Here is a 22,812-nt window from a genome sequence, read left to right as displayed (position 1 = left end):
AATCCATTGGGAAATGCTCCCGGTCATGTTTGCCAGCCCATCAAGTTAAAGCCTTATTCTGCCTTCTTAGACTTCTCTGAGGATATGCCTGGCTTGTACTCCTAAAGCTTGGCTTGTTCTCCTAAAGATAAAGGGAGCCTTGTTATTGACTTTGGTGGGAGAAGGAGGAACCTCCAAAGTGGGGGGGACTTTGCACACACAGCAAATGAAGTGTGGTGTTCACTTCTGACTCAGACTTCTCTCGAGACAGAGGAGAGCTGCAGAGACAATGTTTTGCTTTTTGTTTGTGAAAGAAATGCAAGTGGATGGTGAGCAGGAGGGCTAGGAGAAGCAATAAGCTATACAAAACAAAGAGATGCTTCAAGTAAATAATGTATCGAAGCTCAAATGTGAAGTTTTTTTCTCTTATCTCTTTCACAGTTCAAGCAGGAGAGGTAAAAAATCTGTCTTCAATTGCCACAAATACCAATTAGTGTCAAAAATACCCAGCTCTCCTCCCGGGGCAGTCCTTGCAGCAGCCTTCCTACCTCCTACCTCTCCTGTGCAGATAACGGGTATGAGGCAGAGAGATGTTTGCCCTGGCTCTCCTGGGAACCGTGCTTTCTGACCTCTTCCCATGTGTGAATACCTAAGCCTTTTACTAGCAGGGGTTTCGAGCCCTGTCTGGGGAGCTCAAGGCCTGAGCCAGCAGGCTTTCTGCTCTTGGGTGCTTTTCATGAAATGAGTAGTTGATGTATCCCCTAAGTTTCTCAGGGTCAGCAGCAGAAAACTGCTGTCTCGGATGACAGTGGATTTTTGCAGCATAGCAGCTTCATGAACCTGCCTCACCCCTCAGCCACCTCTTACACCACCCCCAGTGCATCTTTGTGCCATTCACTGTTCATACATTGTCCCTCTCCTTTCCCCTTCTCCCCTTTTCTCTGCTTACCAGCTTTTTTCTCTTTTCCAAATATATCCATTACTGCCTGTTGACCCTACACCTCCCTTTTTTGCTGTTTTTCTCTTTCCTTCTACTTTTTTTTTTGTCATCTCTCTCTCTGCCCCTCTTGCTTACTCTCCTCCACCTTCCTTCATGTTGGAGGGACACAGAGGGACCAGCTGGACCTGCCTGATGCTGATGGGTCTCGGATGTGGGTTGCCATGGCAAAGAGCCAGCTCCCGCGCTGATGAAGTGTGAGAACAAGCCAACGTGACGTACTGACCCCACCGTTCCAGCCCCAGCCGTGTGACAACAGCCCCGAGAGGGACGCGGGCAGCCCCACTGACTGCCTCATGCAGTGCTTCGCAGCAAGCTGGGAGCATGAGCCCTGCTGTAGTCCCTGGGTAAGGGCAATTAAAACAAAACTAATCCATGTCGAATGTCTTGTAGGCCACAGAGGAAACCTGCCAAGCCGTGGGAGTGAGGAAGTGTGATCACCCCCACTTCACAGACAAGGAGTTCACACATCGGGCTGAGCCAAACTACAAGCTGTAAGATGCGGCTGTCTGTCAGAAGCGGTGGGATGTTTGCAGTTCAGCCTATTCCCACCATCCTCGCAGCTCCCATGGCGTTATTATTATCATTACTGTTGCAAGTATTATTATTTAGCATCAGAAAAAAAGAAAAGGAAATATCACCCATGTCCTTGTCATCACATTAAGGCCAGCCAATCTTTTCAGCAGATACCAGGTTTCAGTCTTTCCTGCTGGGCCACATAATACAAATTACTCTGTAGCTGCTCCTCACAGCATTACCTGATCTTACCAGGCAAGCAACATTTCTGTGGCTAAGGCTCAGAAAAGTGGGCTGGTCCCCTGGGTGGGGGCAGCACTCTACGGCCCAGCCCAGCAGGGACCATTGTGCTGGGATCCCCTGGGTGGGGGCAGCACCCTACGGCCCAGCCCAGCAGGGATCACCATGCTGGGGCACAGGCTCTGCCTGCAGCCTGTCCTCAGAATCTTCTTCCTGCTGGGTACTACCAGAGAGACTCACCCACCCTGGCATTAGGAAAAGCTTTTTGTTCTTTAAACTGTCTCGGGCATTTAAGTCATTAAGGCAGGAAGGGCTTATTCTAAGCAGCTAGAGGATTAGTGGGAGTTACAGGATACTCTCTGGTCTAATACTCTCCCTTTTTGCTTTGGCTTTTCTGTAACATGTCAAGCAAAAAGGATGCCACCTTCCTGAGAAAGAAGGTCACTGCCACAGTGAGGGACACAGGCATGGCCATGAGAAAGGATGAGGTCGTAGCCATCACCATGGCCACACACAGGATGACGAGAAGGGAGAAGGTCACTGCCACTCCCACGGCCATACACATGGTCACAGGAAAGGCCCAGGCCCTTCCCAGCACATGTCATGGTCATTGGCATGGGAGAGGTTGCGGAAGGAGCAGCCACCTTCCACAAGCTCTGTGGGAAGCTCTCCCCATGGCACAAGGGGACATGCATGGCTACCACACAACTCAGTGCAATTTCGTGGTATCAATAGACGGTGACAGCGGATCTTGCAAGGAGGGGAAGGTGTCTGACCTCCTTGTGTTCTCCATGCTTTCAACTCAGTTGCTTCAAAACTGCCACCTATTTCAACAAATTGTTCACTTATGTAATGCTGCTAAAATCCAGAGGGTGAACCCACACCCTTCAAAACGCTGCCCTACACCTGCCGCACAGGTCTGGGAATGCCTCTGGGAGCTTCCCCACTGTGGGCCAAAGCAGAAACACAACTGTTGAGATGAGGCACCTGTCACCCAAAGGGGTTTGTGCCCAGTTTGAACCTGCAGCCCCCCTTGCTGCACCCCCACAAGTTCATCAGAACTGCGTGCCGCTCGGGGTGAGGACGGGAGAAGGATTTTGGGGCCGGGCGAGGCCGTTTGGTCCATTCCCAGGCCTGAAGAAGACCCTGCCTCCTTGCACCGCCATGCGCCCCAGAGCTCCTGCCCTGGACCCTGCGGCTCAATCCCATCCCGGTCGGTCCCGGGGGCGGAGGGAGCAGCGGGGCGGCCCGGGCTCGGTGCTCGCCGGTTCCCCTCGCAGCCCCCGCCGCGCCCCCGCCCCCGCGGCCATTGGCCGCCCGCGCCGGGCCCGCCTCCGCGGCCGCGCAAGCGCCGCGCGGAACCGCACCGGGGCGCTGCCGCCGCTGCCGCCGCGCCGGGAGCGTTCAGCACCGCGGGCTGCGGACAGCGCTCCGCCGCCGGCCATGGAGGCCGCGCCGCGCTCGCCGCGCCGGGAGCAGCGGCCCGAGGGGACGCGCCGCGGCCGCAGCCCCGCCTCGCCCAGGTAAGAGCGCGGGTCCCGGGACGCCGGACCGGTGGCGGGGACGCGGGGCGCTGCCATCCCCTCGCGGGCGGGGCGGCCGGCGGCGCCGCTGTGCCCGGTGCGGCGGGGCAGATGGCGGGACCGGGCTGTGCCCGGTGCGGCGGGGCCGAGCCGGCGCTGCGAAGCCGGTGCCCCGGCGGGTGGGAGCTCCCGCCCTGCCGCCATCCCCGGCTCTGTGGGTGCGGAGGTGGCCGGTGCCGCCGGGATTTTCCCGGGGCTGTGGGGTGCGGAGCTGGGCACGGCCCCCCGGCCCCGCCGAGGTGCGTCCCGTCCTCCCACCGAGGGAGCAGCAAAGCCCCTCGCTGCCTGCCGCACCGCCCGCCCCTCGGTTCTGGGGCTGGGAGATGTGTGCTGCCCCGTCGGGGCCCTGGTTGTCACTGCGTGGGGCCAGGCACGCCACGCGGAGCCAACCGTGCCGGGGGGCGACTGCCTGGCTTGGCATCCTTGGCAGGTTCTTATGCTGCAACATGGTGAGCGCTCCCTTCTGCAGCAATGGGTTAGCTATTGTTGGTGAAGCTCAGCGTGTCTCAGACAGCGTCCTCTTTGCGCTAGGCTATGGGCAAGCATGGTTTTCACTCCAGAGATCTCGTCTGTAAAACCCCGCAGCCTTCATCCTCTCCCCCCTGCGCCATATGCTCCCTTACCTGGTGTCTTAAACCAGGTTGGCAGCCACAGTCAGTGTCATTTTCTGGAAACGTCAACAAGGCCATGATCACGGGCAAGGAGCCATCCCCAAATTTGCAAGCACATTGCCATTTGTTAGACCGGAGGCAAGACATCTTCTGAGCTCCTCAGATTCTGTCTGGTCAGAGCACCCCCCGAGGTCAACAGCACACAAATTCCCTCTGAAAGCCAGAGTTTCACTTCCGTCTGATACAGATATTTGTGCTGAGACATCCCCACCTGCCTGGGGGAACCAACGGGGCAGTCACTTCTCTTTAGGCAGCTCTGAAGATCTCAGCCGGAGGCCGGTGTGCTTTTGGAGCTCGGGGCTCGCTGGGTGCCTGTTACACAATCCAGCACTTGGTTAAATCCTGGGCATTCGGTGCAGCTAGGGCTATCGTGAAGCCCTGTTAGCTTTGCTTGCCTGAGTAATCCTTGCTCATGCAAATGAGTCTTTTGAAATGAGTGCTTCAGCCTGCAAGAGTTAAAGTTCTAGAGATGAGTTAAGGTATCTGAAACAGGTGTATTTTGAATTTCACTCATGCTGCTCACTCAGGAACTAAAATTTATGGCAATAAAGTACAAGAAGGTAGCAGTCTCACTCCTGAGCGTGCACACACATAAATGCTTCTTTACGCTCTTCATATAGCCACTAAGGGGTTAGCTCTGTAGTCCCCATTCTCTGCTCCTAGCCAATGCTCTTTATCACCAATGCTCAATTCATCATCAGAAAAGCAGAGATGTTTGAAAACACTACCTTCCTTCTGGCCTCTTTCAGACTGGGACAGCAAGGTGTTGTTTTCTTTTCCTTTCCCTTTTCATTTCATTTCTTTTTTCTTCAAAACAAGGCTTAGCAAACATGATTTTACCAGCGCATTTTACACTGCCAGTGTAGGTAGAGCAAACTGCATGCAGAGCTATCCTGGCACTGAAGGCTGGGTGGGGATCTGGTTGCATCCCATCACACATACCTGCACCCCCAGCAGCAGTAGCTGCCTGGGATAAAGGTAAGGCTGTTCAGATGAGTCAATGGAAAGGATTAGAAAACTAAACTTTTCTTGGCAGACTACGTGGGAAGCAGAGTTTTGCAGTCTCATTAATTTTTCACGATGATTTAACATACTCGGGAGTCTCATTAACAAAAAGACTGTAGGTCTTCTCAAGGATACGCACTATCCTGCTGCTGGAGCAAAAAAGCAAAACAAATGGCAACTACACAGAAATTTTTCCATGCACGAGAATTTGACCCAACCTAAGGAGGAGATGAATTGCTCAGGAGGTGCCGGTCAATCCCTGTCAGCTAGACAGGGGAGCTAGATAATGAGGTGAGAGCGAAACGCAATGAACCCTTCCTTAATCCCTGGAAAAAGCACTCTTATCTCCTTAGAAAACACAAGCAAAGCAGCTCTTTTTTCTCGAGAGCTCCACTGCCGGTTTGCTGGTGGTATGTTCAAAGAGAAAACCTCTATTTAAATTCCATTATAAAAACCCATTCTTAAAAAGTCATTTACAGCTCTCAAAGAAAAAGCCATTAATCTAGATGGAAGCTGACCTTTAGCACGTGGTTTTAATTCAGAAAGAATTTATATTTTTTTTCATTTGGGAAAACTTGTACAGCTGATATGCAAGCAAAACCTTGCTAGAGTAAGAAAAAAAGGAAAAAACCAAAACTAGCTTCTTTTTTTCATGAATGAAATTTTGCAGTGCTTAATGTCTAATTGAGCAAAGTTTCTGGGGAAAAAGGGCTCTGGTTGTAGTCGAGATACAGACTCTTGCCCTTTCTCTCACTAGTTTTTATTCCCCCTTGAGATTCTTCTGTCAACAGGAGAAGTTGTAGTTTGACTCAGGCATCAGACAGCTCCATTCACTTGGTAGGTGTTTCCCATCTTTCATATGCAAAGTGCTGCTTTCCTGATCCTCTCTTTAGTATGCAAAGGGTGAGATAATCTTTCTATTAAAAAAAAAGAAGTACTTATAGAAATGGTATCGGGGACGAGGGTGGAATTAGGCAGACAAATAAAGAAGCCATTCCTTCCAAACGCTGTGTATTTTTGGCCCATTTCTCCTCTCTCAGGGACGCACACGCTCTCCTGCTGCGTGGCTCTGAGGCAAGCAGGACCAGAGACGTGCCAAAGAAATGGAGTGCCCGAGGAAAGGGAAAGTGACCTCATGCTGTCATTTCCCAGCCCCGCAAACCTTCCTCCACCCGAGCTCAGCTCCGTGGCAGAGTGAAGCCGTCCTGAGAGGGAAGGAGTTAGGGGCAGGCAGCCAGCACGGCATGCTCCCAGCAAACGCTCTCGCTGGGGCTTTGGTGCTCGGGCTGGTGGGGAGGTGGGCAGCTAACCCACATCCTGCTGCCGCCTTCTGCGGGGCAGTGTCTGAGCAGTGCCTGACCAGCAGTGCTGGTCTCTGCGGGGGGAGATAGCCCACTCATAGCATTCAGCCCTTGGCTCCTGCCACAGCCTCTGTGGTGCCTCCCACTGCTCCGCATCCCAGCAGAGGTGGAACAGCAGAAAGCTGTCTCCTTTGGAATCTTGACCTTATCTTGCCTGTTTTCTTGTGGGAAGAAGCTTCTGTCCTTCTGCTGGTTTTCCCGCATGAAGTAGGCTGCCTATGCCCTGGTACTCGTCTCAGAAAAGCACTGCTGTACTCAAAGTGACTCGGGCAGTTTCACAAATTGGATTGTTATACTGTCTAGACATCTCAAGGGAAGAGAAGGGGAAGCAAATAGCATGAGAAATGCAACTCATTGCCGTGGGTAACAGGAGCAGTTACCTCCAGTCTGTCCCTTGCCCAACACCTCCTCATCCTCTCTTTTCCCAGCATCTCTTTGGTTGCATCCAGCTGAGCTTGACGAAGAAAATGGAGGCTGTCAGGCTGCCTCAGTAGGCTTTTCATGGCTGAGACACCATTTCTGCCCACTCAATCCCAAAGATGTCAAATATCTGACACAGCTCAGTCTGGGAATGAATGTTAAAAAAAATGTTTCTCTTCCCCTGATGTTAGTCCTCGTTAATGTCAGCGTAGCAAGCAGAGCCCAGCGCGGTGCTCTGCCCACGTCCTCTCCTGCCTGACAGTAAACAGGTATCAGAAACCCTTCCACAACCATTTTTCTAGCATAGCTCAGGGTCCTGCGGGCCCAGAAAAGTAATAGTGACATGGTTGCAGGCAAACAAGGACCAGCACGTGTCTCTGGTGCAGACCTCAGCATATCAAACGTTGAGCCCGCTAGCACTATGGCTGATTGGGAGTATAGCAAGTGAAGACTTGAAATCTGCAGAACTGCCAGCAGTTATTATCCAAACCGATCATTATCTGCGAGCTCCAGGTTTCCCTGGAGATTTTGGATAACCAAGGTCACATTGTCATGGAGCTGGAGAGAGAGGAGCATAAGGCAACTCATATCCGGAGGGTGATTGACAGAACTGTAATTGTTTAGTCTGAAAAGGAGATAATGAAGAAGAGTCACGAGTGAATGATTTGAACTAGCCAAAGTTATTCTAAAATATGAAGTCACTGAGCAGGCAGGGGACTGAGTTAAAAGGCAACATGTGGGGGAAGAACAGAACTTGACAGTATTTTGCAGCAAAAATGGTAAACAAGAAGAATGGGCTTTCATGTGAAATATTAGAATCAAATATATTAGAATCAAATATATTTTCATGTGCATGAAAACTGGAGGCAATCTGTGCTATCCAGGAGTTTGTCAGCTGCTTTCCCCACCAGGAGGTTTTGTAGCTGAGGGGGTGTTGGAGGAGGAATTTTTCATTGCATGCTTCCTGCATCTCCCTGACCATCTTCAAAGTATACTTTGTGAAAGCCTTTTTGTTCTGTCCAGTGTTACATATTCACCATGAGATTTGCACAATCAAGAAATAGTTTCTCAGTGTTGATAAACTCAATTGATGTTGGAAAGTACATAGCACCAGCTTCCAAGGCCAGTATGCCCTTCTTTCTGGAAATAATACTGATTTTTCAAGCAAAACTGAGCTAATAGTATTCTTCAAATCCCTTTTGTCGTTGATATAATTGTGCCATTTAACTTTGGGTGCAATTCCAGAGACTTGTAATTGCTAAAATTCTGTCTTTTTCTGTGGCTGTCTGAAAAAGAAATGAGAGGGACTCTGAAATTTTTCAAAAATATTCCCTTCTCAAACATTTTGCCTTCATTTTTTCCCACATCGCATCAGGTGCCTCAGGCTAAAGTTCATCTCACTGCAGCCTTGCTCCAGCTCTCATAATTCTTTGCTGATTGAGACACTTTGTGATTCTAGCTGGCCCGAATCATTCATCATACTTAATTCTCGATGCCAGACACTAGGGCGAGACACATTAAGTCAGCTGTAAACACCATGGCACGTGCTCTGAACAAGGACCAGAGAGTACTGATGTTTCCATATCATGCTTTCTTCTTGAGCTCCAGGTTGCAGGGTGCTGCTGAAACTCCCTGACACCTTGGCCAGCTGCATCTCTTGAGACAGTGATTCCTAAGGCATTTTGGGGGTCAGCATGACCTCACTGTATTGTGTGTGAAAGGGTTTTTGGTGTCAGACTAACCAGTCCCTCACAGTATTATTCAAACTTTCTCCAAACTAGCAAAATCTCTCAGGCTCCATAAATCAAGAACTATAGGAAGGAGATATTTTTTTTATTCCTTGGAGAGAAGAAAGCATATCCTGCAGAGACCTCATTACTTGGGAACTGAAGTCCGCAAATGTTTTGTCTCAGTAAATTGAGCAAGGTCAAGCTTCAAAAGATCTTGAGAGATCCTAGTCCATCCCCTTCCTACATACCCAGACCAATAGTATCTGTTGCTGACATCCCTGGGAGATGTATGTCTGAAATGTTCCTGAAGAGCCCAGTGGAGACTCTGCAGGACGTGGGAGCCGGTAGGGCATGTGCCAGGCTGGAGGCTGAAGCCCCTGTTACACCGTCAGTGCCATCAGGTTCACTGCTCAGGTTTAGTGCCAGGGATGATTCACTCTCCTACTCTCCCAACGTGGAGCAGAGCCAGTCCTTCTGCAGAGCAATCAAACAAATTCATCTTCCCAAGAAGCGCAGATAATTGAGTGTCTTCTTCACATGCAATCACTCTGTGGTCCTGAGGGAGGACTCTGCCATTATCACCACCCAGTGTGTTCTGCCCCTCCACAGAGAATTATCTTGGAGAATTGTTCGAGGGGATATTAACCAATTTTTCAAAACTTTGGAGCAGACAGAGAAAGAGGTGATGGATTGTCCATCAACTGGAATCCTTGAGTGAGTCGTGGATGTCTTTATAAAAAAGCGTAATCCTGCTCAGCCCTGTATTGGCTCTCGGTACAGCAAATGGCGGATGAGGTTTTACATCCCGTGTTGTGTGGGAGGCCTGTGAGTGCCTCCAGTTTGCAGGATGCGATTCCCCTGTGTAGCCTTTCTACTGCTCTGCTGTTTTAACAGAGGAGGGGTTTACCATACCATTATTTTCTCTCACAGAGAAAAACAAAATGCAGGACCTTGCCAGACCTGTCTCGCCATGCCAGAGACCGGGACCACCGAGCCCAGCTACAGTGGCACTTCCTGGGAAAGAATCTGCCCGGTCCATCACTGCCCCATTCCTGCATCCCCCAGGCTGGGGGGCGACCACCTGCCCTCCTCCAGCCACACGCTTGGGCCGGTCTCCACCCAGTTCAACGGCCAGGTGCCATCGAGCTCCCAGGACTCGCAGCAGCATCACCTGTATTACCCCTGCAACCAGCAGGATCCCCGAGGCAGCTACGGCCTGCCCCCGCTCCCTGGGCACGGCGAGGGGCCCATGTTGTGTTCCCACCTTTCCAGCAGTGACCCAGCACCAGCTTCCCACCGCGAGGTCTCAGAAACCCCCTGGAAACAGTGGTCCCCCGGGCAGCGACGGCCGGTGCAGCATCACGTTGTAACAGTGAGGTAAGAGGCACACGGAGGGTGGCTCAGGGGCTTTCCAAAAGCATCCCCTGACCCTTGTGGTGGGAAGCAGGAGGGGACAAGAAGGGGCTGAGTGGGGATGCACAAAAGAGGGTTTTGCTCTTCAGTTTGGGACAACAGCTGCCCCAAAATGCATGGAGGGATCCGGTCTGCTCTCTCCACCACTGTGGAAGGTGTACAGAGAGCTGCCATTCCCACACCAGGGAGAGGCAGGGTTTGCTTCTCAAGGTGACTCACTGGATAAAGCCAAGGTCGCTCAGTTGCTCCCAGATCACGCAGCTCTGATTATGCCCATCTTCTCTGATCTTTGTATATTGTCCTTTTGCATGCAAGACATCCAGCTGGCTAATCGTTTGTCTTAGCAGAGTTTCTCAGTGATAAGAGCAGAGTTAATTTCTTTTTCTGCCCCCACCGAAGCTGCTGCCTGTGCTGGAAAGCAGAGGCAGCAGAGAGTAAGAACTGGCTACAGCTGAGCAGTGAGAAATACAAAAGTGAGGAAGATTATTTGGTTTTCCAGGCTGGGCAGCAACGAGGGTGTAAATTCTGTACTGTCCGTGACAGAATCGGTCAAGTCACTCCATTTGTGTGCAGAGCGCCCCAGTGACTTGCTTGGGTGGTGGATGTTTCTTGGGCAGCGCTGTAAGGGTGCATACAGGACGGGCTTCCCCCACAGCCTCTGCTCCTGCCTGCCAGCATCATCCTGCCTCTCTGCCTGCGCCTTCTGGGGTCTGCTGTTGGCACTAAAGACCTTGATCCCTGTGCTACCACAGCAGTAGCCACCAAAGTCCGATAAAAGATGGCTCAGGACTCCTTCCTTGCTTGTGCACAGCAGTGCAGGGTTAGGCACAGAAGCTCTTTATGGTCTCATTTTCTAGCCATTAACAGAGGATTTAATTTGCTTGTGTTTGCAGAGTAGAGCAATTGCAGTCAGAGGAGTGGAGCCCAGATCCTTTTTAGCTTGTACGCTATCAACAAAATCGTCAACTGCATTCTCCGTAACAGGTTGTTTAAGTAGAAAACGCAGCTGGATTGCAAATCCCTGGCAGAATGTGCAGCACTCGCAGACAGAAAAGTGATAACATAATAATGCTAGAATGGGGCTTTTAATCCAAGCAAATCTGCTTGAGAAGCTATTGTGAGGGAATTAGCACAGGATGGGCAGCGTGCTGCCAGAATGAGACCTCTTGTTAATAATCTGGTGAGGATTTTTCTTTGCTCCCCTCTCTCCCAAATCTACAGAGCATTAATGAGATGAAGAAAACACAGTATCATTTATTACACGTGCCACTGAGAGAGACTCTTCCTTGGGGAACTCTGTTGCTTTTCTGTTTCCTCCATTCCTAACAACCTGCGAGGAAGGATGAGCTGCCACAGGGTCACGGTTGGCTACCCGCGCTGGAGCAGGGCCATCTGCCCCACGCGGGTATCGGAGAGCAGCAGGACCTTCTCCCAGTTTAAGCCAAGAGCGCAGGAGGAGGGTGAAGGGAGGAGGGAGCACTCACTGAGCTGAGCTGAGCTTGGCACGGGTGTGGAGAAAGGAGGAAGCCACAGCTGGGAGCAGTTTGCTGGAAGCTGCATTGCAACCCAAAGCTGTGCCAGGCTGGCACAGATGTCGAGGGGATGTTTCAGTGGAAACAGAGAGCAGAATGAAAGGTCCTTCAGACATGGTGGCCCACTGAGGTGCAGCTTTTCTGTTAAGATGTCAGTGGAAAGCTTGCCCTCAGGGATTCATTAACACACGTAACCTTGGATCCCTGGGGAAGGTGGCTTTATTTCATTCCTCAGAGCCCTACAAGTAGGAATGACAAATGTTCCTCTGTGAAGGAAACCCTGGCAAAATGTTTTGAGCAGCTCCACCAGCTTTCTGCTCCTCTAGACTGTACAAACGCTGTCTCTGGAAGGGCCCAGGAAACAAGAGAGCGCCATCTTTTTGGAAAATCCTTGCTGTGCGGAACAGGAAATAAAAACAATCTATAGACGTTGCTAGCCCAACTGATGAATTTGAATAAAGAGGTATGCTCTTGTCAAGAAACAATTTAAGAATTCAGTAGGAAAGTGCTTAAAACAGATAGATTTTCATGGATAGAGTTGCAGTGCAATTTCTACATGGATAATGTCCACTATTTTCTGCAGGGTTTTCTCAGAGGGGCAAAAAGGAGGAGTGACTCCGTGTCTTCCCATCCTGTTTGGTTAAAATACCAACGGGAGAGGAAAAGGCTCTGTCATTCATTAGGCTAATCCATGTAGTGCCGGTCTCTTGCAGCAATGGCTTGGCTTGGGGCTTTACAGCCCTGAAAGGGTTACCTCGCTCACTAACAGCCCAGCACCGGGCTTCATAGGAAAATAATAAATGAATGTATCTTTTTTTTTTCCTGTCTGCAGACATGACAAAGCCTTCAGGATGCCAAAAAGGTATGTTTGTTATCAAAAGCTTCCTGTCCTTCTACCCCATTATCATTGCTCTCCTACCCTGCTATTAGGAAATGCAGAGTGTTATTGCTGGTGCCATCCCCGGCAGGCCCAGCTTCAGAGGCAAGGGCAGCGCTCCCTGCTCAGGGCTTCCCGCCCGCTTGGAAAAATCTCGGTTCGCTTGCGAGATCCATTTAACCCGCATTCATGAATAGCAACACTGTCTTGATAGCTGTTCTGGGGGCAGGTGCCTGGCTCTAATCAGTACAATAGCTTTTTATATGTATATAATAATCCTATATGCATGTATGCATGTATATATAAATCTATGTATAGGATTAAACCAGCTTGGCCCACCTGATGAGCAATCAGGAGGATAGCCCATCCATGAAATAAGTTCACATTTTCAAAAGACAGAGCATTTTTAATACATTTCTCAAAATTAAAATAATTTGATTGCTTTCAACTTCTGTTTAAAAGCTGCTTTTTGTAAACTCTCTTTTCTGGAAGGTTTGAGTAAATACCTGCCATCATCAGATACTACATCTGATTTTATTTTATTTTTTTTTCTTTCTGGTAATTGGACATGGAATCACCCAAAATAGCCTCCAGAAATTTGGTACTCTAAAGCATAAAGGGCAATTTTTGTTTATTTTCATAGCAAAGACTTCACCTATGAAAACAGGTGACAGGCAGCCTTAAATTGAAAAAAAATACCAGGCCTGACCAAAAGGCATGTGAAAAGCTGTTTGAAGGGCTGGTGATGGTTGAACAAGGAATTTCTTATATTTCAGAAACACACCAGAATCCAGAAGAACTACCTAGAACCTGCCAAACCGGAGCAGGAACCCATTCTGATACCTTATATATATATATATATATATATATATATATATATATATATATATATATTTTTGAGGAAGACAAAAATCTTGACGCAGTAAAACCTGCACTGGTAAAAAATTGTGAGATAGGAACTTTAATAGATCATCCTATGGGAGACACAGGTTGTCCAAAAGAGAAATGGAACTTGGATTTAGACCAGCTTTTAAGAACAAAAGTAACTGGCAAAAATACTTTTGGCCAGAGTAAGCTGCTTCTCTGGAAGGGTTTTGTTTGTATAGAAATGTCATTAAACATGTGTGTGCCACCGTACCACATTGATACATATTCCAGGCACAGCCCTGGCCTGGGGGCTTGCAGGTGTTCTCCAAACCCTGAAGGAAAACTGGTCTGCTGCATTTGTAGATGCTCTTGTTGTAGGTTCAGCATTTGGTTTTGAGGCTGAGATCAGGGTGAGATTCACTCATCCTGCGAGTGCAGAAGCCATTTGTCTGCTCCGAGAATGCTGCCAGCAATCCTAACATCGGTTATCAGGTTTCCCTCCTTTTTCGCTGTGCACATGTCCATTCATTTCCCAACAGTAAGGCAGGCCCCTATATAGTGAGTGAATTTAGATCAATGACAATGGACTTACTTGTTAGTTGTCTTTAGGGGACCCTTCAGAATAGCCCAAAGACTTCTCAGGGTCCACAGGGTGAAAATCTGCAGGCCAGACTGTTAGGCAGCTTAGATTACACAATGAGGGAAAAAAAAGGGAAGCAGCTCTTTTTAAATGCGGTTTTTTAAGTTAAATATTTAAAGCTTCATTTTGCCCTAGGATGCAAGAGTCTGGCTTTTATTATTTCTGATTGAAAAAGCAGGAAAATTTAGGGAGGCAAAATGTAATTACCCGAGTTAATTAGAATTGCCTGCAAACATCCAGTTGGAGGTATAATATGTTCATTAAGAGCTGTACTAGAGCCTCCAAGGTTTTCAATAAATAAATGCTCAAACCAGAAAGCCTTAATTCTTTTACTTCCTTTCACTAACAGTACATTGGTTCAACAGCAGGTTTCATGCTAATAGCAGAAGCGCCTTAACAGCTGCATTTTTTCTTCTCCTGTTGATTCCAGTTACTCTCAAATGATCGCGGAGTGGCCCATAGCCGTCCTGGTGCTGTGTTCAGTGACGGCTGTGGTTTGCACTTTAGCTGGCCTGCTTGTTGGAAATTTGCCTGACTTTTCAGAACCCTTAATGGTAAGTCCCTACAGACGATACGTCAACATGAACATAAGGAAAATCCACAGGCCAACCACTGATAAATTCTTTCTGCCATACAAAATGAGCCTGTGCTGCCTTCCTTCTCTGCAGATAGAGGCAGCGAGGCAGGACAGTAAATCAAGGAGGACATTAAAGCCAGTAGAAAAAATTACCATGTTTATCAGTGATCTGCTGTCCTTAACCCACACCTTCACAGCGTGCAACCAAAGCAAGGTTCCTCCTGGGTGAACGTGAAGTGTCAGAGTAATGCACAGTATTTGCTGTTCCTTTGACACCATGGAAAGAGCACAGCCTACGCCAGCTCGCGCTAGTGCCCTCAGCCTGGTGTGCAGACACTGCCAGCACAAACCCAGATCACTCCTTTTGCTCCCCTTCCACTGCTGGAAGGCTGGGGTTGCCCAAAAGCACTAGGCTGGGTGGAGACTAGATGGAGGATCTGGCTCTGGATCCTACAGTCTGTGCATGAGCGAGGGTCTTGAAATGGAGAGATTGCCCTGTTCTGAGTGCTGCTGCACAGGAGCCTGTTTTCCATGCAGGATCCCACGTTTTCTAAAGTCATCCCTGTCTCTTGTTAATGGAAGAATCCTGAGAAAATAAGAATAGACGAGAGTTTGTCCAGGAAGAGGAAAATTACTCCCATTTCTGTAAGTGACTATTTTACTTGAAGAGAAGAGTCTTATGAGGTCAGGGAGAGAGAATTGTAGCCATCCTTGCCCAAAAAGGAAAGAAAGGAGAAATATTTTTTTCTGTCAGCTCTGGGATGCGGTATTTCCACAGAAAATTCAATTTGTGTATCTCTCCAAGATGCAGTGATAATCTCATATAGTTTCTATGTCTAGGAGGAGGATTAAAGAAAGCTAAGCTAAACTTAAATGCAAGCTGACAACAAAACCCTTTTGCTTGGCTGCAGGGTTTCGAGCCGCGAGACACTGACATTGGCAGAAAGCTCGTTGTGTGGAGGAATGTGGAGAGCCATACAGGCTACAAGAAAACCTTTTCTCTTTCTCCTTACGCTGAGAAGAAAAGGTATTTGAGTTTGGTTTGGGGGGGTTGAGGAAGATGTTGTCTGTAAAGTTATAGATTCAATGTTTCAAGGTATCTATGTGAATTACAACATATATGCTATGCTTAAGAGCGACCAAGGCACTGGAGAGTTTAGTCTGTTTGCCTGCAATGGCCTTGGGCTCCCTATTCTGGAAACTGGGAATTAGGCTCTAAACCCTTCATGCATTTACTTCACTGTTTACCTTTAAGAGACTGCAGAGGGGACTCGGCGTGTCTGCACAAGGGGATGCAGTTCTCAGTTAGTCTCACGAAGATCCCTATAATGGGGCACAGCCAACCCAATACCGAAAAGCTCCCACCCAAGCAATGCTCTTTCAAGACTATGACGACTCCTATTGCTGCAGCGGTGTTCTGTGTGGCACCAGAGCCTTGTCAGTGAACGCAACTCATAGCCAGATCATCTCTAGTTACACAAATAATCTGATCTCTTGCTAGCTATGATGGCATTGGCACTAGCAGAGGACAGAAGGCTGCTCAGGGAGAACAAGAAGCAAGGACACGGAGAATGGTGGAACAAATCTACGGAGCGGATGGTTTCTTTTGTGGTCCCCCAGGTGAGTGAAATCCTGATGGGGCAGTAAGTATTACACACCCAGAACCCAACAGAATACAGAATTGCCAAGGTGGTTTAGGACACAGGGAAAATGATCTGAAAGTGCTCTAAGAAAGCAGTGCATACAATACCACCCTGTGAAACATAAGCCACCTTTTGGACAGGGATCTTCCAGCACTTTGTAACTGAGTGGTCGAAAAGGCTTATTCTGAAATTCTGGAGAAGAGTTGTTTCTCCTTAAATTTTTGCCATACTTCTTTCTCCCCTTTAGAAATATGCCTTAAAAGCACCAATAAAAGGACTCATGTTTTCACCATTTCCCCATATCAAAAGTGAACACTCTGAAAAAATGGCTTATGCCCCACTCCCTCTCTGTTCCTTATTTTATTCTTGAAAAATCTAAGTGGCAGTAAAAACTGGAGAGAAAAAAGAGGAAAACTCCAAGACACCCAAAATTTGTCCCAAAACGGACACGAGCAAGTAGAAAAAAGAGGAACAGTGTGCAGATATTTGTACTCCCTTCCCTGCCTCTACTCCACCTCTGAAACCAGTCAAACACCAAACCCATGGGTCCTTGGGAGTTTCTGGCTGAACTTGAGCCCCTCACTTGTAACAGGGGTGCAGAACCAGATGCCAACACTCACTAAAAGCATGCTGACAGCACGGAGAGTGTATTTTGAAAATGCCCCAACGCTGCTCTCCTGCTGCTGACAGATGGGCCAGGAGCAGAGGTCAGATCACACAAGGCAGATGCTACCACTCACTACAAGCTACTGTCTTTGTGACCTGCTTCCCTTCAGGGAGTCCTCCATAGCAGTCATACAGACAGCAAGATATATATATTTTATTTCATTCTTCTATGCACAGAGAGTCTACTCCAAACACTCTGGCTGATTCATCTTCATTACCTAATCCTTTTTTTAATTTTTTTTCCTTCTTCTTTATTTCAGAAAAGAGCTATTCCCAGCTGGTATTTATGTCCACAACTGCTGGGAGCTTATGGAACTTGCAAGCTATTCAGTCCATGTGTCAAATTGAACAAAACAAGGTTAGTAATGTCAGGAAGAACATATATACATGCTGTCTCTTTTCTGACTGCTGTAATCTTTAATCTTTAGCTGAAAGGCAGCCAGACAAAAATAACATAAGCTACAGAACAGGTTTCAGCCTAGAGGACCCCAAAGCATTTCACCTACTTAGCAATACACGGATGATTCCACCTGTCACTAAAGTCCAGCTGCAAAGTAGCAGCTGCCATTAAACAAGAATAAATGGACGCTTGGTCCAGAAGCCAAAGGTGTCCATCAGAAGCCACTGAGAATTTTGGGCAGCAGAACCTAATTACCGAATTGGAGCTATCATCTTGGACACTGTGACAGCAAGTTTTGCAAGTGGGAAGTTTAATTGGATCAGCTGTGTTTGCCATGGGATCCAAATTTTCAAATCAGAGGTTATAACATATAAATAATGAGCAGGGCTTAATTTTTGCAAAAATTTGCTAGCATGTTTCAATAGCTTTAGTATTTGCAACTTGTCATTGAGAGGATGGCGAGCCATGGCTTGTACGCCTGGAGGGGAGTACTCCTGCAAGGACCAAGGGACACTATGGGGCTGCAAGACGAAGTGTGCAGAGAGGGTCTGACATGACACTCCCTCATCTGTTTTTCAGATACGCTCACACGTTCATTTTAGAGACCTCTGCCAACGTACCGAAGCCAACGAATGCTGCCCAAGCTGGTCTCTGGGGAACTACATTGCTGTCCTGTACAACAGGTCGTCTTGTTTGGAGATAACCCAAGGAGACATCTCCCATACCCTGGCCCTCCTTCGTGCCTGTGCTCCAGACTACCACAAAGGTATCCTCACTCCGTCGTGCATAGGTCCTGAGACCGTGAGACAGAAACACTCTCAGTGTGCCAAAGTCCCAGAAAAATGTACCCGCTTCAATGCCATCTACCAGCTACTTCACTTCTTGGTCGACAGAGACTTCCTGAGTCCCCAGACAATGGAATACCAAGTGCCATCTCTCAAATACAGCCTGCTCTTTTTGCCTACAAGGAAAGGTGCATCTATGATGGGGATCTACTTAGACAATCTTGAATCCTGGAATCTCTTTGATAACTACACATCTATCACTGGAATGGACCTGGGCCTTAAACAGAAATTATTCCAGCACTATCTTTTACTGGATACTAAGTATCCAGTCCTGGCAATATTAGCTATTTTTCTAAGCATTTCTTTTTATTTACGCTCAGTCTTTATTACCTTGATGGTCCTGCTCGCTGTCGTCAGTTCTTTATTGATCTCCTACTTCTTGTACAAGGTGGCCTTCAGATTCACCTACTTCCCTTTTGTAAACCTGACAGCAGTCATCATCCTCAGCAGCATTTGTGCCAACCACACCTTTGTCTTCTTCGACCTCTGGAACCTCAGCAAGAGCCAGAACCCTTCTGCTGGGCTCTCTCAGTGGGTGAGTCAAACCATGCACCACTTTGCGTATCTCATGTTGGCATCTTGCTTCACAACGGGTGCTGCCTTCTATGCCAGCTACATTAGCAATATAATAGCCATCCGCTGCTTCGCTATTTACATGGGCACCTCTGTGCTGGTGAATCTGGTATTCATGATGACTTGGCTTCCTTCTTCGGCTGTGCTGTATGAGCGCTACATAGCAACAACCTGCATTTACAAGCCAGAAGACTACTGGAACAACGCCGGCCAGAAGAGAGTCGCTCTCTCCCTCCATTACATTCTCAGGGGTCTCCAGAACACGCTGTCTGAAACCTCCAAGCTGCTATTTGAAAAGCTTCTGCCTTGTGGGGTCATCAAGTTTCGGTACATCTGGATCTGCTGGTTTGCTGCCTTAGCGATAGGAGGTGCGTACATCTCCTGTTCCAACCCCAAACTCAAACTCCCGACTCTTGAGACATCATCTGTCCAGGTGTTTAGATTGAGCCACCCCTTTGAGAGGTACGATTCCGAGTACTGCCACCAGTTCATGTTTGAGAGGCTGGAGCATGGAGAAGGGCAGCGTATGCCTGTCACGATAGTATGGGGCATTCTGCCCGTGGATAATGGGGACCATTTCAATCCAAAAAGCAATGGCACCCTAGTGACAGACATCACCTTCACAATCCAAAACCCCGATGCCCAGAAGTGGCTCCTTGAATTCTGCCAAAAAGTGAAGAACAAAACTTTCTATTACCCCGACACAGAGCAGAAATCTACTGTGTGCTTCATGGAGGAGTTCCTCAGGTGGATGGACAGTCGCCAGTGCTCCCAGCGAGACCACAGCTTCAATCTTTGCTGTAATCAGTTCTCTTTCCCTTACGGAAGCGAAGTCTTCCTACACTGCATCAAAATGATGCTCCTGGAACAGGGCAGGGAAGGGGCAGAAACGTACGATCTGGGCCTCAGGTTTGACAGGGAGGGAAATCTTGCTGCCTTAGTGCTGCAGTTTCAAACTATTTATCACTATAGCTTCAACTACAGCAAAGCCAAACAATTCTATGAGGAAATCGACCTCTGGGTAACAGAGGAAATGAAAACTGCCCCTGTGGGGCTTCAGAATGGCTGGTTTACCAGTAAACTAGAGCTATACAACCTCCAGCATAGTCTCAGCACAGAAACAATGGTGGTCATGGGGCTCTCCATAGCCATATCCTTCGTGGTGCTGCTGCTCACGACCTGGAATGTTCTCCTTAGCGTTTTCTCTGTTACTGCCATCGCGGGCACTGTCCTGGTAACCATTGGTCTTTTGGTCCTCTTGGAGTGGCAGCTCAACGCAGTGGAGTCTCTCTTCATTTCAGCTGCAGTGGGTCTCTCTGTTGACTTTACCGTCAACTACTGCATCTCCTATCATTTGTGCCCCCATTCTGACCGCCTGAGCCGAGTGGCCTTCTCCCTGAAGCAGATGAGCTGTGCCACAGCCATGGCAGCTTCGGCTCTCTTCTCTGCAGGGGTCATTATGTTGCCCGCAACAGTCCTGGCATACAGGAAGTTGGGGATATTCATCATGATGATCAAGTGTATCGGCTGTGGGTTTGCCAGCTTCTTCTTCCAGTCACTGTGCTGCTTCTTCGGCCCAGAGAAGAACTGTGGGCAGATCCTTTGGCCTTGTGCCCACACCATGAAAGACTATTCTGATGACTCTGGGCTGAACGGAAGCTTTGCCTGTGGGGGGAACGAGAAGCAAAACCGGTTGCGGAAGGTCCAGGAGTCCAACACGGCAAACGAGCAATACGAGCTCCAGCCCTTGTCCAGAAAACTCAGCGACAGCTTTGACAACAGCACTTCCACAAGCAAGCTGTCCAACCGGCCATCAGTTCTCTCTGAAGACACACAAGTTGAAGAAAACAGATGCCCCAGACTAGGAATGCACCCCTCCTTTGAAAGAGAGAGACAGACTCTGCAGGAGACCTTTGGAGACCAGCAGGTTGGCCTGTGCCAGTGTCCTGCCCTGCAAACTTCCTCTCCGTACAAGCACAGCAGCTCAGGAGCAGAAATTCACAGGGAGAGACTCTGCCGAGATTGTCGATGTCGAAAGTACGGTCCGAAAGTTTGGGATGGGTCTGGGCTGGACCATATCCAGCCGGCTGGCATGACAGAGGAAGGGCAGCTCAATAAATCACAGTGCTCCAGCGACACTGCCCAGCAGCAGTCAGATTATACCTCAGACAACAGCCACCTCCCTGCTGCTGACATCTACAAAATTCACAGATGCCTTTGTTCTCTTGGCAGCTCTTTCGACATGCTCAACATCTCCAGTGAGACGTCGATTAGTGATTTTGAGCAAGGCCTAAAGCTTGCTGAATCAGCCAGTTCTTGTCCTGATGTCTTAGAGCTGTCTGATTCGTACAGTCAAACAGAGAGAGGTTACTTGAACGGGAAGAGAGATACCCTGCGGCTGGACCTGAGGGAGACTGTCTTTGATATCTCTCCAGCAGCATCGCAGCAGAACAGCTCTTCATGGAAAAATCGATTTGGATTAGGGAGCGAAGGTCCAGTGGTGTTACCGAACAGCCAACCAGACATGCCTGATGTTTGGATCAAACGATCTAGCGCACAAAGTTCTGGTTACAACAGCTGAAATCTTGCAGAAAACAAAACTGTACTGCTAGGGAAAGGGGAAGTCGAAATCTCCTTGGAACTGTAAATATCAGTTTTTTCCTCCCACCTCTCCTAGAGCTGAGACTATTTCTTAGTATTTCAGCTGTGTGAATACCCGTGTTTTCACAGAACCAGCAAATCTGATCCTAGTAAGAGGATGTGAGATCAATCCTGATGGAGTACAAGCCCTTTGACCTTCTGGTGTCTGGTGCCATATTCACAGCTGTACTGCAAAACTTATTCAGTAAACCTGTTCTGTCGTTTCCTACAAGGTGATTAGATTTTGTTTTCTTGTCAAGGTCATGTAGGAGAGAAATAATGAGATGAATCTCCCCAGATATTTAACAACACAGAGCTCATGTAAAAAAAAATATAAAAAAATCCAACCCCCAAACCCACAACTATTGAAAATCTAGGTATCAAGTGAAGTGTGTATTGTTAATAAAAAAAAGTAAGTCTTTCATTTTCTACTGAATCAGAAACTGCTCTATGTGAAGTGCAGGTTCACAGATGTCGTCAAAATAGTTCAGATAGATAGTAAAAAAACCCAACTCATTGAGACTTTTGAGTTGATACAGTCTCTTACTGGTTATGGAGGAGGCTGCAGAATCTGGCCCAAACCTATTTTCTGTAACAATTTCAGTTTATCAGAAGAAATTCCAGTACTGCCAAAGATTTTCAGTGTGAGATTTCCCCTTTGGGACAAGTGCCCCTGTCCCCGCAGTCACTCGGGTGCTTTGTGTGTTGTCTTCAGAGCTTGTTTCCGCTCAAGGCATTCCCCACAAACGTCACTTTTTTAAATCTGCGTATCTGGTGAATCTTGAATTTTATGTAGGTTTTTTTCTCTACCAGAAAAAACAGGAAAACTAACACTTCCTTGCCTTTATCTGTTGAAAAAGAAAAAACATTCTCTATACAAGTTGACGTAAAATAAATGCTTATGACAAACTTTCGTAAACCTGAGTGATGCTTCATTTTCACTGAGAAAGAACACCATGGTTCATTTTCTTCATCTTTTCAGTGCCTAATATATTTTCCAATACAATCAGCAAAAGGAAAGCATACATCTTAAAAAGATTTGCTCCTTCTGATACCCACAAGTTTTCCCTGCTCCGCAGGAGACAGGCCACAACCGCCTGATGTTGATTAGGAATACACTCTTTTAAGGCTAATTAACAACGCTTGAACTACATAATGTTTTATTTCAGTTTTGCATTGCCACGGTGCAGGTCTCATACTGGGCGTTCAGGTAATGAAACCCCAAGGGCTGCGAGCCAACGCTGCCTGAAATCCTCTCGCTCCCTGAAGCTGCTGCTGTTATTTCGGAGGGACTTCTCACCCGTTGTGAAAACTGTGTTAGTGAATAGTGCTAAAAAAGCCGGGAAACATTTTATACGGATGCCTCCTTTCCCCTTACAGTATGGAAGGGCTATTCTAGCCACCTCAAAGGCAAGTGGCAGCACCGGCGCCCCAAGGGCACAGCAGGGAGTCCCCCCCGAAGGCCACCTCCGGGCCTGCGGTGCCCAAGCCACAGGGCGAGGCAGCAGGAGGCAGGGAAGACCCTCCCCGCCGCCGGACAGCTGCCCTGAGCGAGGGGACGCGGTGTCAGAGCCGCCCGGGGACCCACCATGCCCAGGGACCTTCTCTGAGGGAAGGGCCGAAGGAGAGAAACAGCG

General features: G+C 48.3%; 1 protein-coding gene across 1 annotated transcript; it reads left to right on the top strand.

Annotated features, from left to right (window-relative positions):
- The first annotated feature begins 3,129 nt into the window (after window positions 1–3,129).
- Window positions 3,130–22,061, top strand: DISP2 (dispatched RND transporter family member 2). The gene is made up of 8 exons (XM_054827339.1): window positions 3,130–3,255; window positions 9,433–9,879; window positions 12,280–12,309; window positions 14,262–14,385; window positions 15,320–15,435; window positions 15,910–16,028; window positions 16,978–17,075; window positions 17,697–22,061. The coding sequence occupies exons 1-8, from the start codon at window positions 3,176–3,178 to the stop codon at window positions 21,114–21,116; spliced, it is 4,434 nt and encodes a 1,477-aa protein (XP_054683314.1). The 5' UTR covers window positions 3,130–3,175; the 3' UTR covers window positions 21,117–22,061.
- Window positions 22,062–22,812: the final 751 nt, after the last annotated feature.

The sequence above is a fragment of the Grus americana genome, chromosome 5 (assembly GCF_028858705.1).
Source record: "Grus americana isolate bGruAme1 chromosome 5, bGruAme1.mat, whole genome shotgun sequence".
NCBI classification, from domain to species: domain Eukaryota; kingdom Metazoa; phylum Chordata; class Aves; order Gruiformes; family Gruidae; genus Grus; species Grus americana.
This window is presented reverse-complemented; position numbering and strand designations above follow the sequence as displayed.

Excerpts from the sequence above, each read along its gene's own strand:
- DISP2 (XM_054827339.1), top strand. The coding sequence starts at position 3,176 with ATGGAGGCCGCGCCGCGCTCGCCGCGCCGGGAGCAGCGGCCCGAGGGG. Across the intron at positions 12,310-14,261 it reads GCCTTCAGGATGCCAAAAAG|TTACTCTCAAATGATCGCGG; the intron begins GTATGTTTGTTA and ends TGTTGATTCCAG. Across the intron at positions 17,076-17,696 it reads GTCAAATTGAACAAAACAAG|ATACGCTCACACGTTCATTT; the intron begins GTTAGTAATGTC and ends TCTGTTTTTCAG.